The sequence below is a fragment of the Pinus tabuliformis genome, chromosome 4_1, assembly GCF_031772625.1.
Source record: "Pinus tabuliformis cultivar Carrire ecotype Pingquan chromosome 4_1, CPIR1, whole genome shotgun sequence".
Taxonomy (NCBI): Eukaryota; Viridiplantae; Streptophyta; class Pinopsida; order Pinales; family Pinaceae; genus Pinus; species Pinus tabuliformis.
The window spans coordinates 53,503,799-53,520,446 of NC_142303.1; the positions used below are offsets into that span (position 1 = coordinate 53,503,799).

Sequence of the window (16,648 nt, forward strand, 5' to 3'; positions counted from 1 at the left end):
CATTTATGAGCTATTTTGGTGGGCTTGTCACCAAAAGTTGAATTATTAGAACATTATTTTATTTTTGGGGCTTATGTAGGCCAAAGAGGCTAATACGAACTCTTAATTTGTGTATAAATACAAGTGAGATGAGTTCATTTTCTCATCATCACTTTGGATTGGATCTCCTCTCTCTTGAGAATTTCACACTTTTTTTAAAGGATGAATTGGAGCTTTATGGATGAATTATGATGTGTGGATATTAGTCTATCTTATCTTGGAGCTTCTCTTTTGTCAATCGTGGATGGTTGAATATACTTTGTTACATGTAAGTACATGCTTTAACTATTATTCTTGTTTTACTTTTTCATATACATTGGATTGGGATTTTCGCTATTTCGAGGGCTAATTGTTGCATGCATTTACTGCTTAAAATTGTGGAATTTTGTCTCTATTATAGCATCTCTCAATGTATGGGCCATGCAATGTGAACGAAATCTCCTAGGGGTAATTATATCAATGAATTTGACCTTGATAAGCCATCTCCTTTGCACATCAAATTATAAAAACTGCAATATTGCTTCTCCTTGACCTAGAAGGCTAGCAAAGTGGTCTTGAGGCCTCCTTGACCTAGAATCAAGAATCCTACTCATATTTCATCATAGACTCCATTCTCCCAAGACTAAGGCATTGATCTACCAAGAGGTGGTCACCAAGAATCACATCCTTTCACCTTCATTCGGGTCTAGCCAAGTTGGGGCACCTAGGGCATCAATTTCTAACAAGATAACCCTCCAAAAAGTTCGATCTCTTAGGGTTTCCTAGCTGGTGTTTCCTCGAGATCTCCACCAATTTTGAAGCCATTCTGACGGTGGAGTTGGGAGAAAATCAAAACCCTAGCTCCAGGATCAAACTTTGCCTTAGCATCCCCAAGGCTAGTACCTCATAGGATCAAATCAACACCTTCAAGTGAAAATTATTTCTTTGAACCTTTCCCCACCTTGTCTAGGGTAAGAACATCATTGGTTACCATACTCATTCCTCCTATCCTAGACCGGACCCACTTGGTCTCATGTGGTCCCGTTCCTTTGAAAAAACAATTCTTCAAGAACCATCCAAGATACCCATTACAATAAGGATTTTAGGGGTTGGGAAGTTCCTTCATAAGTCATATCCCATAAAATTTAAATCTAACCCTTAAATCCTCCCTTCCTTTCGCTAGAAGACATTGTACCTTGCTTAGAAAGCAAGCAAGCCTCTTTCTAACTCTTCCAAGAAAGGGATTATTAGGGTCACTCCACATCATTTAATTGACGTATCCTTCATCGGTGACTCCATAATATACGGGGTCTCCTCCCATTGGTGAAAGTCCGTAAATAGAAGGGAGCCTTAGTTGAGGTGACAATGGGCTAAGTCTCAATTTGTTGCCTTTGGCCTAGCATTTCCCCTTTAGGTCCCTTGCTAGTTTGAGCGGTAACAGTAACAAAAAACGGTTGTTTTGCTTGCTGGTGCAGTTTTCTCTGTTTTTTCTGTTGAGATTATTAAAACACCTAAAAAAGGCCAAGTCAATCATCAATTCTATTGAGCAAAACAGATTTCAAACTGTAGAATTTTTTCTTAAACATTATGCCATATGGTTTTGGGATACTAAGCTTTCAATTAAAGTTGTAAACAAGTGTTTCTCACAAGGAATTATAAAATTATTTGTGAAATTATTATATATATTATATTCTAATCTATGTAAATTGTGTGATTTATTGTTTTCTGTTATGTATCTCATATTTATTCAGTTGATCATTTTTCCCATATTTGAGGTCTACCATATTAAATGTATTGTATGAAAATTGTGATTATGTTGATTAGGATCACACACCCTGCCCAAGCCACCAGACCTCACAAGCCATCATGAGAACATGGATGCCTAAAAAGCACAGAAGTACATTTAAGCCCGGAGCTTTGGCACCTCAAAATCAAATCTACACCTTGAAATAATCCTCAAACACAATTGTATATATGTTCACCCCTAGAAAGATTAGGTTTGATGGGATAATTGCCTGCCCAAGCCCAAGATCGTCTATAAAGGATTTTCCCTAATAGATGTTAGGGTGGTTTGGGTAAACTTGACTTGGTCAAGTTACCAGTGATTTTTGAGCTCCAAGTTTGTGAGAACCCGTGATTTTTTCCATGGTATTCATGTGGAATATAATCTATTTAAAGGCGGAAGGATTGCAGGTAAATTTGTCCTTCGATGGCTATTGGGATCCCAAGCAACAATGTCTTTAGACACCACCATTTCTCTCGGTTTTGTGATTCTAACCACTGGTATAAGAGTTGTGGTGACTAGTCAAAGTTGCTATGTGTTATCAAAGCAATGTTATGAATGGCCAGAGTTCTATCATTATGAGAAATACAGAAAATACATGAAGAAGAAAAGTGCCCATGTCGGTAGGGAACCTGAGATACGCAGAGACAGCCTAAAGGTTTGCAAGAACACAGCTACAAAGCTTGACCAAAGAAGAAGATCATAGGTTTCAATAGATGGTCGTTCCTGGTTCAAATCAGAGAAGGTTTTGCCAACATATTTGTAAGCATTGTGTAAAGCTAGGAAAATGAAAATGGCAAGAAAACAAAGATCTATTATAGTTGGGCTTTGTGGCATGGTCAAGAAGGTTGTGAGTTTCAGTGACATTGATTGGTGTTGGCAAATGATGAGGCTATTGAATGATATCTGGATTTGTTTAAGGTCAAATTTCAGAATTGAACCAAGAAAGTGCAGGTCGTGTTGAAAGGCCAGGTCAAGGTATGGATCTAGCAAGATACAAGGAGAGAAAGATCAAATAACAAGACAAGCCAAGTCAAGGTATGGATCAACAAAGCTAGAGAGTGGTCGTATGTATGAAAAAACAAAGATGTTTTCAATTGTGTTTAAGGATAGTGAAGGAGGCAACAAGTGATGAGAGTCACAATGGTGTGTGAACACCCTCAGGATTTTGGTCCAAGGCAGGCGTATTTCCCTAGGAAGTTGTAAGACATGTTGTTCAGGCATGCATGTTACACAGGAGCACTGATTGTTGTAAGGCCTTAAGACTTTGATAAGGCATACATGTAGTGCAGTGGCACACAAAGTCATCAAGTTGTGGAATGGACCACTTGCAAAGGTACCAAGGTGGTAGATGTACTAGTATCCTAGCTTGAGGGGGGCAATGTAAGATCTCAAGTGAGATGGTTGATGAATGATTGGGACTAGCTTAATCTCCCCAGTCAATTTTAAGAGGGGGATTGTTAGGGTGGTTCGGGTAAACTTGACTTGGTCAAGATACTAACGGTTTTCGAGCTCCAGGTTTGTGAGAACCCATGGTTTTTCCCGTGATATTCATGTCGAATATAGCCTACAGGCCCGTGGGTGTTAGTTTTTGTAGCATCGGATGTGTTCTAGCCTTGAAATTTGATGGAGAGGCTAGAATGCATGAGATTTCCAAAACCCAGAAATTGTTTCTGGAAATTCCGCCTGGAAATGACCTAATTAGATTATTAGTCAGTTTTTAAATATTTCTTAAGCTTAAACTTAAGGAATATGACTAAGTAATCAGAATTAATTAAGTTAAGGTGTGAATATTCTAGAAACTCACACGGATCAACTTCAAGTTAATCCTAGCCATCGATTAAGATCTAATCCTGGTCGTTGAAGTCTCAAAGAGGATTATAAGAAGAAATCGATGGGGCTTGGAGAAATTACTTGTACAGTTTGATTTCATGAGCAGATTGATTCCCTGAGTAGTAATTCAGCTTCCAGAGAGAGAACCAGAGAAATCAAAGTAGTGAGAGGGGCAGGGACAGTGAAGCCGGAGGAAGGATTCCAATTCCGGTGACAACATTTGCAAAGAGGCAGAGGAGCCACAGTGACGCTGACGTAGAGCAGCACAGTAGCATCTAGAGACAATTTCGAAATTGTTGGGGAGAAGCAGAGTTTCAATGCCAGAAGCTGGGCAGAGGTTCCAGAGGCCAAGAGAGACATTTTCCTAGACAGCAGTAGACCAGATGGCTTGAGGAGAAGTTGTTCCAAGTTGAGTGCAGGAGCAACTACGCTAGGGTGACACAGTGACTGCACAGAGCTAGTTTGGACGACTCAATTTGAGCTGAGTTCAGAGCTCGAATTTGCCTATGGAGTGAGGAAATTCCTCACTAGATTTTTCTTGCCAGTTCTTTTCTGTAGGATTGTCAGTTTCGGCATCCAGTTGTACTTAAATTATTTCACTGCGGCATAATAATAAAACCCTTAGTTGTTGCACCGATTTTCCTGAGTTGGGTTTTTCCAAGGACATTGATCCAAAAGTAACTGCCATTTTATGTGTATGTGCCAATATTCTTCAGTAGTTTATTTGTGTAGGTTGCAGCGTGATTGATTCAGTATTTGTTGTAGCACAATAAATAAATTGTTAAAAATTAATTTAACGATTAGGAGAATTATTTCTAGTTGCTGCAATAGGAATCGGGTTTCCGATTTTTCACATGGTATTAGAGTACAGATGATCAGCTGGAGAACTCAGTAGCAAAGGAAGAGGGTGTTTCATTGTTCAGTGAGGGCAACAAATCGAAACCCCAAAGGCAACACAGTCACCTTGGCCAAGAGTTCGAATTTCTTGAGAATCGATTTTTTTGAGAGACGGACAGAAAAATTCGATCTCTCCAGATCGAGGGATTCCAGAGGCAAAGGGAGCAATTAGTATTTTTTGCAGAGCAGATCTCTAGCTATACGCAGTAGTTTTGCAGCAGTTTCCTAGAGCAGAACTAGCGTCGGGTGGAAGGAAGAAGAACACAAACTAAGGGAAAATTTTCCTCAGGGAACTTCTAGTCTCAAGAAGTTCGATTTCCCTTGCAGATCGTTGTTGTGAGCAGTTTTTCTCACTCTAGAAGGAAGTGCGAATAGCCTAGCAACAGCTGAGCAAAAGGGAAGAGAAGATTTTCGACATTATTTGAGATGGCCATTGCCGGACTACGAGATGAGGATAGGTCGGATGGTGCTTCCAACTATGTCATCTGGAAGGCAAGGATGTCCTTCCTTATGGATGAATATGGCCTAAAACCATTCATAGATGTAGTGGTAGTTATCCCCACGGATGCAGATCAGCTGAAGGAGTACAAAAAGGAGATGGCGCAGGCAAAGAGATTGATCCTAGATGGTGTCCGGGATCATGTTGTATCACACATAGCAGCCAAGGGAACGACCAAAGAGATGTGGGATACACTTTCCACGTTGTACCAGGGCACTTACAAGTAGCGAAAGATGTACTTAGAGCAGAAGTTGAGATGCACCAGGATGCAAAAAAGGGAACACATAGACCCCTTCCTCACCAAGATTCAGGAGATCTGGGACCAGTTGTCAGCTGTTGGGGCAGCGCCTCACCCCACAGAGCTAGTGCGGTTGTCACTAAATAATGTCTCCGAGGAGTGGCAGGTATTCGTCTAAAGCATTTTGGGCACAAAAACCTTACCAAGATGGGACAGGATGTGGGCCGATTTGCAGCAGGAGGGGTTGAGACGAAACCTAGTGAAGAACTCCATCAGTGGCAGCAACAATGGATCGAAGTAGGTGAAGGAGGAGGAGAATGTGGCCCTCACATCAAAGCGTCCCAGTGAGGGACAGTGGGAACAACAAAAGAAGGACATGTCGAAGCCTCGAAGGTCAAGTGCTTCAGACATGGTGAGCTCGGTCGCTACAGTACCTAGTGTCCTCTGAGGAAGAAGGACAAGGAGGAGAAGCAGGACCAGCAAGCATCTTCAATAGAGATCGATAGGCTATCCTCCAAGCTGGAGGAAGACTTCACCATGTTTGTTGATATACCCCCAAGAGTTAAGTGTGGTGACTTGGTTTTGTAGCCACAGAGTGCTACAAATTGGCAGGATTCTTGAGGAGGTCCACCTCTAGAATCAATACCTTGCTACGGGGGCCCCACAATATTTTTGTAGCAGGATGGATCAGTGGTAGTAGATGCAGTCAGATGCCAGAGTGACAAATGAAGAGTCTAGTTGCAGTCAAATGCTGGACAACGTAGTGCAAAGTTGGCAGCAATGCAGGGTCAGCAGCAATGCAGATGCCTCAGTGACATTGTAGATACTAACAACAGGCAGAGACTCGGGTGACAAATGCATCACACTGATCACAGTTGTTTCAGTGTTTACGATGCTTTTTAGTTGTAGATGTTGCAGTTGTAGCAACAACAGAGGGAGAGGGAGTTGCAGTGCAGATTCAGTGTTGGTAGTAATTCAGCAGAGTCAGCAGCAGTACAGATGCAACGGATATCAGAGTTGCACAATGGTTGGTGGGCAGCAGTAGCCAGACATCAACAGCGTGACAGGAGATGATGCAGAGACAGGGTGTTGCTACAAGAGGCAACAACTCTAGAACACATTCCTCGCTAAGAGGGAGTGTTAGTTTTTGTAGCATCGTATGTGTTCTAGCCTTGAAATTTTGTGGAGAGGCTAAAATGCATGAGATCTCCAAATCCCAGAAATCATTTCTAGAAATTCTGCCTAGAAATGGCTTAATTAGATTATTAGTCAATTTTCAAATATTTCCTATGTTTAAACTTAGGGAATATGACTAATTAATCATAATTAATTAAGTTAAGGTGTGAATGTTCTAGAAACTCACACAGATCGACTTCAAGTTAATCCTAGCCATCGATTAACATCTAATCTTGGTCGTTGAAGTCTCAACAGAGGATTATAAGAAGAAGTTGATGGGGCTTGGGGAAATTACTTGTGCAGTTCGATTTCATGAGCAGATCAATTTCTTGAGTAGTAGCATTCAGTTGCCAGAGAGAGAGCCAGAGAAATCGAAGCAGTGAGAGAGGGGCAGGGACAATGAAGCTGGAGGAAGGATTCCAGTTCCGGTGAGTGCATTTGTAGAGATGTGGAGGAGCCATAGTGAGGCTGACGCAGAGCAATGCAATAGCCTCTAAAGGCAATTTCAAAATTGCTAGGGAGAAGCAGAGTTTCAGTGCCAGAAGCTAGGTAGAGGTTCTAGAGGCCAGGAGAGACATTTTGCCAGATAACAGCAGACCAAACGGCTTGAGGAGAAGTTGTTCTGAGTTGAGTGCAAGAGCAACTGCATTAGGGTGACGCAATGACTGTGCAGAACCAGTTTGGACGACTCAATTTGAGTTGAGGTCAGAGCCCGGATTTGCCTGTGGAGTGAAGAAATTCCTCACTAGATTTTTCTTGCCAGTTTTTCTCTGTAGGATTGCCAATTTCGGCATCCAGTTGTACTCAAATTATTTCACTGTTGCATAATAATAAAACCCTCAATTGTTGCATCGGTTTTCCCGAGTTGGGTTTTTTCGAGGAAATCGGTCCAAAAATAACTGTCATTTTATGTGTGTGTGATAGTTTTTCTTCCAGCATTTATTTCTTCCGCAGTTTTATTTGTGTAGGTTGCAGTGTGATTGATTCAGTATTTGTTGTAGCACACAATCTAAGTCACCTGACATGGGGATTCAGGATTCGTAGTGTCGAATTCAGACACGTTGACCCTCCCGAACAGGACACGTAGGATTCATTATATATTATTTTATTAAAAATATATATATATATATATATAGTAAAAATTAGATATTTCTTACACAAATTTTAATTAATGATACAAATTTATTGATATTCAAACATAGATCTTCGTCTATAACATGCATAGTACATACAAAATTCAAATACATGTCAATGGTACTGGTCACATAAATCATGATTCATGATTCATAACTGAAAGACAACTTACAACTACAAGATAGTAAGATAAACACACTGACAACTGTAGTTTTCTCATTAAGTCATCAAATCAAAATGTGTTACATAGGTAGTGCTGGTGCAATGCCAATGGCAAATAGAAATAGAAAATATAAAACAACTACCTATTTTATATATATATATATATATATATATATATAACACTAAATTAATAAAACATAATTATAATAATACATACTAATCTTTATTATGTTTTCTTAATTTAGTGTTATTATGTTTAAATATATATATATATATATATATATATAAACATTTATTATTAATAATGTACATATTAACCTTTGTCATATTAATTTATAACTATACAAAAATAAAATTATTAATATTTAATATGGACTTATTAACTGATATTCTACTATATATGATAAAAATTATATTAATAATAAGTAGTTGATTGATGAGATAAAAAAATTATAAATTATAAATGACGGTGGAGCATGGTTTTTAATATAATTTATAGTAACAATAAATATTTTATAAGATCAAAACATTAGAAATTATAAATAATTGTCAGTCGCATGGTACTTGCATGACAAGTTGGCAATGGATAGACAGAGAATTTGACTTCCCTTTACCCCCTCCTTCTGCTTGTCGAATTGTCTGTCGAATGGTGGATTCGAATTCTAGGTTATCGCGGGGACAATTAGACGATAAGCAGTCGTCTAGTTTTGATATTTTCTACAAGGGAGGTAGCGTTATGCTGCAATGCCAATGGAATTTGATGCAGAGAATCGACCTGTGTGTCTTGGCAATATGACCATGACCAACAGAGCGACAAGCTTCATGGCAGTGTGAACATGGCCAACACCTTTGCGCATTGAGTCGCCAACAGCAAATGAAACGGTGCCACAGTGTAAATATGAATCCCAAGCCTTGACAATTGCAAGTTAATCAGTATATTAGAAACGAAAGTCACAGTAACACTTTATAAACAGCGTGGCTGTAATGAGCAAATGCGGCCTTTTCTAACCCGCGGGAGTCACTTTTCCGCCAAACGAATCCTAGAAAACAGGACACGCTGTCAAAAATCGGGACACGTTGGAGAATTTCGGGACACGCTTGGGATTCGACGTGTCCTGATAGGATTCGACATGTCATGTTTTTTGGACACGTTTTTTGGGCAAATTGTGTCCGACACGCCGGATTCAGACACGTGGCCCCTATATAACGAATCCGGTTACTTAGCACACAATAAATAGCTTGTTAAAACATAATTTAACGATTAGGGGAATTATTTCCAGTTGTTGCAATAGGAATTGGGTTTCTGATTTTCAAATGGGATCCCAGCAATGGTGTCTTTAGACGCCACCACTCCTCTCGGTGTTTTGTGACCCTAACAATAGATTTTTCAGTTGTTGAGTGCAATGATAAACAGAAGTATGACATCCAAACAAAAATGGATGAAACAATCATATCAAGTGTGGAAGTATGATTTTTCAAGCGGGTTGTGCTCAAGTGGTAAGTCAAATGAGCTTTTGTTATAGCTACCCATGGTCAATCCCTTAAGAACATGATACCATTGATCCGTAAACTGTCGTGGATATTCCACTAGACAGTTCATCACAACAGATCTAATAATATGATATTAAAAATATGAGATTCTACACTTACAGTTTTATTTAATTTCTAGATCTGTAAATTTAACTATAATTAGTGCATGCATGTAAAAGTAAATCAAGCAGAAAAGTAGAGAATGACAAAATAAGCTCACACACATAATACATAAGATATGCTCTTTGGGAAACCCTTTCGGGAAAAAACCTAGCTGGAAGGTGAGGTCGCTTTGCTCTCTTTCTCTGTCTGGAAATATGGCTGTAGATACAAAAAAGTAATGCCTGTTGCTGTGGGCTGCTACAGTGCACAAATCCTATCTATGTGCTCTCCCTCCTATCTCTCCTGGCTATCTTTGCTCAACTACAGAACAAAATGCTCTCGAAAGAATGGAATGTCTCTTCCTCCTAGTGGCCCGGTTATAACACAACCCGATAACCTACTAGTGGTTAAGTTTGACTACATCAACTCTTAACTAGAGTTACAAAATAGACTCTTCTAGAGTCTTTTATATCACAAACACATGGCTAGCCCCTTTTCCATGAATAATGGGGGCTGATGCGGCATCCTCCTGAACTATAGGTGTGAAAACAGGAAGGTCAACTTCTGAGTGGCATAACTTTTGCATACGGACTTTAATTGATGCGATTCTTGCGCCGTTGGAAAGCTCTCTATGTGTAGAATAGCATGAAAAAGTGCTACAGTTAGGCGACAAAGTTTTACCCCCCAAAAAACGTCATTTGATGCCTCAAAACGCTCCCGGAAGGTTCCGGACCCCATTTCACCAAACTGGGTCCCAACAGTGAAAAGTTAAAATAGTGTCGTGAGCTGATTCCTCCACTTTTTCCACTCCAAATGCATCGAAAAGGATGACAAACAATATAATGATTCAATTTGGATCAACCATGTTAATACTACCAATTATGTCCTATATTGTGATATCTCATTGTGTAATATTCCTAATTGGAAACATTAAGTGATTTACAGAACATGCACTAAAACAACAATTAAAAATTCAACACATGAGCAGGAAATTAAAACACCAGAGGAAAATGCACCAAATTATGAATCTTTTTATTAATTTCGTAGCCAATAAGAGTACATATAAGTTGGGAAAGAAGAACCTGGGCTTGCTACAGCAAGCAAAGCAAAACCCAGGTTGTAATCTTGTTGCCCAAGTGCTAGAGTGTCCTCCCTCAAAGCTCTGTGCTGGCCCAAAAATTTACTGCTCCTGTTGCTAGAAGAAATTGGGAAATTGGCCTCAGTTGTGCTCAGAAATCACTGAAATTGCAGTTGGTGTCTCTCCTCAATCAGCCCAACATAACCCAGAAAGCAGTTAGCCTCATTCCAACACCGCAGAAAACCCACAAAATGGTGTGTACGGCCCATCTTCTCCTCTTGTACGCACTGCAAAGATTGACTGTAGGATGCTTCCCAAAATTTCACCACAACTCCCCACAATTTCTCCAGTCAATTTCTCCTCCAGATTCCCTTGCTCCTCCAGCCCTTGCCTCTCCAATTCCTCCTGTCCTTCAACCTCTGTGCAAATCTGCCAGTGAGCCCCTGCACAAGCCCAAGAAGCCACAAATTTGGCCTAAAGAGATGCCTCAAACCCATCATTGCAAACCACCACAAATCTTCAGCAAAAATCAAGGCAAAGCACCTCTGAAATTCCCAGAAGTCGGTCTGCACTATAGCTGCCTCTCCCAAGTGGTGTTGATGCAGGAGGATTAGAGCTTCCAAGCCATTAAGCTTTTTGAAGAAAAGCTCCAAAAGGGGTTTCAATATTGTAAAGGAATTAAAATTCCTTAATTGTAGATATTCTTAGTTCTTTTAATTATTACAGAATAGTTTTAGAAAAAGCTATGGATAGGTGAGATTTTGTCCATAAGTCAAAAATTAATTTACCTTGAAAAGCATGAGAGTTTTAGGGAATAAATCATGAGAGCTTTAGGGGATAAATCATGAGAGCTTCATGGAATAAATCATGAGAGCTTTAGGGAATAAATCAGGGAGTGATTTATGGATGTAGAAAAATCTATTTTTCTTGTAACTTTGTATTTAATCATTGTAAGCCTACCGGCATAGCTAATGGCCAAAAAGATGTAGAATCAGACCAAGAGAGGAAGAGAGTTTTTAAGTATTTGTGTATGTATAGATTTTAATTAATGAAATAGAGTTTCATACTTTCTGTGTATGAATTATGTACATGCATGATCACTTGAAGAATTCTAGCTTGTGTGCGAAATCTGGAATTAATATGAAATTGAGTCTTTGAATGGGTGTGTTGCTTAAATACAATTGAATAGCAGAGTTGGGTAGAATTCCATTTGGACTTCCTGCTAGATCAAGCTTGAATTTGGTTAGAATCCACAGAGATTTCAAATTCTGTAAAAGTCTTAACGACATAGAAGTGGAGCTTGCAAGGAAAAGTCATTTTTTTCCTACATCAGGTGCAAATTTCTCCTCTGCATCCTGGCCACATGCAGAACTGGCTGAACGCTCCTGCAATTAATTCCGGAATGGCTCCAAGATGCTTCAAGATCTCCTCTAGCGTGACACTCGTGGTTCACCAAATGAGTGGAAATTTCTGCCCAGAACTCCCTCGATGTTGACTTGGCTAAGCAGCACAAACAAACTGAGATTAAGTTATCAAATTGTCAAAGGGCCCCAAATGTTGGCCCTCACCTCCTATTTATGCTTGTTGTCCTCCTCCTCTCCTTGTGGGTCCCAATCTCCACTAGTGTGTTCCCTCCTTCCTTTCTCTCTCCTCAAGTGTGTGCTGCCTAAGGGAGGGAGTTAGTTTTCCTTGGTGTCTGGCCCCCACAGCCCACCAAAAATCTGATTCTTCCCTTCTCCTAAGTCAAATGCCAAAATTTGTTGCCAATGCCAAAATTTATCAAAATTGTGATGCCTCCTAAGTAGCTTATGAAATTGGGGATATTACACATTGTTACCTGAGCACAGCAGTTTGTCCTAAGCAATATACATCAATTCTCTACAAATGAAATCAATTATGTCCTATCTGTGATATCTCATTGCTAACTGCGCATAGCATATTTGTGATATCTGAGCATAGCAGTTTGTCCCAATTATGTCCTATCTTGTGATATCTCATTATTAACTGAGCATAGCATATTTGAAATATCTCATTGTTAACAGAGTGTAGCCTATATTGTGATATCTCATTGTTAACTGAGCACAGCATATCGTGTGATATCTCATTGTTAACTGAGCACAGCATATTTGTAATTACTAATATCTCATTGTTAACAAAGCATAGCAGTTTATTTCATTAACCAAACGTTGGATATCTTGTGATATCTCATTGTTAACCGAGCATAGCAGCTTACCTTAAGCAATTCTCTACACTTGAGGCCAATTATGTTCTATCCTGTGATATCTCATTGTTAATTGAACTTAGCATATTTGTCATATCTCATTGTTAACTGAGCATAGCAGTTTGTCCTAATGATATTTTATCTTGTGATATTATGTCCTATCAAGATATCTCATTGTTGATATCTCCTGAACATAATATATTTGTGAATCGTGATATTTCATTGTTAACTGAGCATAGCAGTTTGTCTTAAGATAAATATATATATTAATTACAAAATAAGGCTAACTGTAAGTTTTATGAGATTTTGACAAAATTATGTGTTATCTTAAAATATCTTGTTTTTATTTGAACTTATCACTTTGTCTTCTACTATTTTGTGATGTCTTATTATTAACTAACATAGCAATTTGTCCTAAACAATATATATCCATTCTTTACAAATGAGGCCAACTATAAGTCCCAAGAGATTTTGACGAGATTATGTGCAGCCTTATGATGTCTCATTTTTATTTGAACTTAGCACTTTCTCTTATAATGCAGTCAAGTCCAAGCCCTGGGTAATTTTAACAAATAAATAACCCTGAATGGTGGCATCTTAAAGAGAAGTTGGAACCCACTTCATTAACAAAAACAAAAAGCTCATTAACAAAATTGGTTGTTCAAAAAGATTAAAAGTGCAAAATTATGGCTTCCATGACCTTATTGTAATTGAGGGGGGCCCTTCAAAAACGAAGCTTTCTGAATATTTGAAATTTCAGGAATCTTCAAGCATCAGCACAAAGAAAGAGAGTTCAAGAAGAGACCTTGCTGTGTTCCACACACGGCTACTGATATACTAATAATGCCAGCCACCAACGAAGCACCGAGCTTTTGGGTTCTCTGCTCAAAGGACAATACATCATCCTTCACCCTTTTTCTAGAGAGAATTGCACCCCCTGAAACAATAAATGATCCACCCCCTTACGTTACGTAACGAATTTGGATATACTACGATTAATTATATTCCAAAATAAGGGATGATGGGGGTTCTGTAGAAACTCAAACATGCCGAAATTACAGGTCGTACCTTGTGCACATCTCAGACTGAGATGTCCAGAAGCAAGGCTAGAGATTCGGGGTGTTGGAGTCTATAAGAAGACCACCAATAAAAACTAAAAATAAGGTCACCAGGACAAATTTCTAGAACGCCTACAATGTAAAGAGACGGGAGAACACGAAGGGCAGCAGCAACCATACCTTAAGCGGCAAGACAAGGGACGTTGTTAAATTGGGAACAGTGGTACAAAGGGACATTTCAGCGACTTCTCTGTTCCTCTGACAATTAGAGGCTTGGGAGATTTAAAGACTACAATCTTATCCAAGTAGTGACGAACAGTGGCTGTTTCGTTATGGAGATATTATTAATGCTTTCCATAAAGATGGGAATTTACAGCATATCGTATTGTAATTCCACGAAACAGTCGATAATAACAAATTATATGAAGGCACAAGAGAACTCTCAAAGAAGTTACAAATCAAAACAACGCACTTTCTGCGACGGAGTTTTTTCCAGTGTTTTCTCTATCCTTTTCATGGTGGGAAAAATTGAACAAATTTATTATGAAATGAAATTATTTTAACGTCCACGAGGCTAAAGATAGCCTATGGGACAGATTGCTTCTTTATCTGTTTGATATATTCGGTTTTTTCTGTGAAGTTTCAAAATAAATGCTCCGAGCTTCTCGACAAACCCCTCACTAAATAAATTATCCCAAGAGCTAGCTACTGGCTATTTGCATAACTTTCATTGTTGTCTTTGAAGGCCTCACATTCTAAAATGAAATGTTTTTCTGTTTCCATTTTTTCAAAAGAACAAAAAATACATACTCTTTCCTCCCACACTTCCTTTGGCCTTTTCCAGCGTCTTGTTTCACAACGGAGTTGATGAGAATTAGTCCTTAACTGAGCAATAAGAATTTTGGCTCTCCAAGAGATATTGGCCTCTATGTATGCTTTTGGTTGATGACTATGAGTGGGATTAAACACTTCAATATAGTAATTTTTCTTTCTTCCTAGCTCCTTATTCCAAGTACGCTTGTGGAACTTTCCCATAACAAAAACTTTTAATCTCTTTGTTGTTTATGGGATACGCATTCAAGCAAATACCCCATTTACGAAACCATTTGTTATTTTGTTGCATCCAAGTTTTTTTGCATTTGCACAATCTCTCATTAAAGACAACCTTAGGCCATCTATCCTCTTCCATTTGCCCAATTTTTTTTTAAATATCTGATGACTCTCACCATAGCAATTGCTTCAATAGGAGCAGTCCCTGTTTCACTTAACAAGATATCATAAGGAACTGCATCTTTAATCTTAAATTTGTTTGTAATCAAATGCTTCTGAATTTTCTCAATTTGTCTCCACTGCATGTTGGATGTACGGTTGGCCCATAGTTCACAACCATAGAGAATCACTGGAATTACTAGGAGCCCACAAAGAGTTTGATTTGTTTTCCGGTCCCATAACTCTGCCTCTCTACACTTATTTTGAAAAGCATAAAATGTTTTCCATCCCCCAAAGTTCTTTTCTTTCTACAACGATTCCAACTTAGATTTTTGTTGAAGTCAATTCCGAGGTATTTTTGATCCACAACTTCTTCCAGAATGTTGCCTTCAAAGTAGAACTTATGTTGCTTATGTTTTCTTTTCTTAGAGAAGGTCACTACTTTTGTTTTGCTACTATTGACTTGCATCCCCACACTTCTACAAAAATGCTCAAGGGATAGTAAGTGCTCTTGCAAACCAAGAGCCAATTTAGCAATCAGAATAAGGTCATCTGCATACAAAATAAGCATTATAACAAACTTGTTCAAATAGATACCATCACCCCCTTACGAATTTAACCACTCCTCAAGCTTGTCGATATATAAACCAAAAAGGGTGGCAGATAGTGGGCAACCTTTCTTGACATCGATATCGCTTCTAAAACTTTCAAAAATGCCTGCTGAAGTTTTAATTTTGACTTCACCTCTTCATACAACCTGTGCACAACTGCTCTCAAATGTATAGGAACGCCAAGTTCCTCCATTCTGTGCCAAATCTTATCCCTAGGAACCGAGTCAAACTCTTTTCTGAAATCAACAAAGCAACAAAATACTTCTTCATTTTTCTCCCAAACTTTTTAATGATGTGCCTTAAAGTTATACAATGATCAATTGTGGAATGTTTAGGTCTAAAACCTGCTTGCCCTTTAGCACACTTATCTCTTTCTTCTGCCCACTTGCTAATTTTGTTTTCTAGCATGTTTCCCAATAGCTTTGCAAACAAAGGGTTTATCATGATGGTCCTATAATTGGAGGGGTTATTGATGTCACCACTCTTGAAAAGAGGTATTGCCAGACTAGTTGTCCAATCTATGGGGAGCCCTTGTTGTATGATGTTGTTGAAGATTTTTGTAATGTGAGGTGAAAGAATCTTTGAGCCCCACTTGAGATATTCTGCTTGGAGTTCGGCTAAGTCTTTTGCTTTTCCCACACCCAACTTCTTGATACTCATCTCTACCTCTTGTACCGTGAAGAGTTCAGTATTAGTGTTGACTAAGGGGGACGGTCAACCTTGGGAACCTGCTCATAGAGTTGCTTTGCATAGTCAAACCATTTAGAAGCTGTAATATTATTTTCAATTTGTATCTTTTTTCGGTTGGAGCTCCTTCCAAAATAATTTGGGATTATTTTTCCCAAGGAAGATTAGTTCTTCCCTCCTTGTAACCATGAAATCGACCTTTTTCTTGCTTAATAACGACTTGTAAGATTTGAGCTTTATGTTGTCTTTGTTTGACTCTTTCCACATTCTCCTTGCCTTTTTGCATTCCCATCAAACCAAGCATTAACTGGAAAGCAATATGTTTCAAACTTCTTAATTTTTTCTCTTTTGCACTTTGCAAGTGCGCATTGAATTAAATGTGTTAATTCATGACTATTAACGTTGTGAATTG

The 16,648-nt window shown here is 38.8% G+C and overlaps 1 protein-coding gene across 1 annotated transcript in view; it reads right to left on the minus strand.

The window, feature by feature from the left end:
• The window catches only part of CYTC6A (Cytochrome c), a 103,391-nt gene extending 89,198 nt beyond the window's left edge, over window positions 1-14,193 (minus strand). The window contains exons 1-3 of the mRNA XM_089419182.1: window positions 13,910-14,193; window positions 13,740-13,800; window positions 13,477-13,608 (exon numbers count right to left, since the gene is read on the minus strand). Coding sequence (XP_089275308.1) covers window positions 13,477-13,608; window positions 13,740-13,800; window positions 13,910-13,966 — 250 coding nt within the window. The 5' untranslated portion in view covers window positions 13,967-14,193. The remainder of the gene's footprint in view (window positions 1-13,476; window positions 13,609-13,739; window positions 13,801-13,909) is intronic.
• Window positions 14,194-16,648: the final 2,455 nt, after the last annotated feature.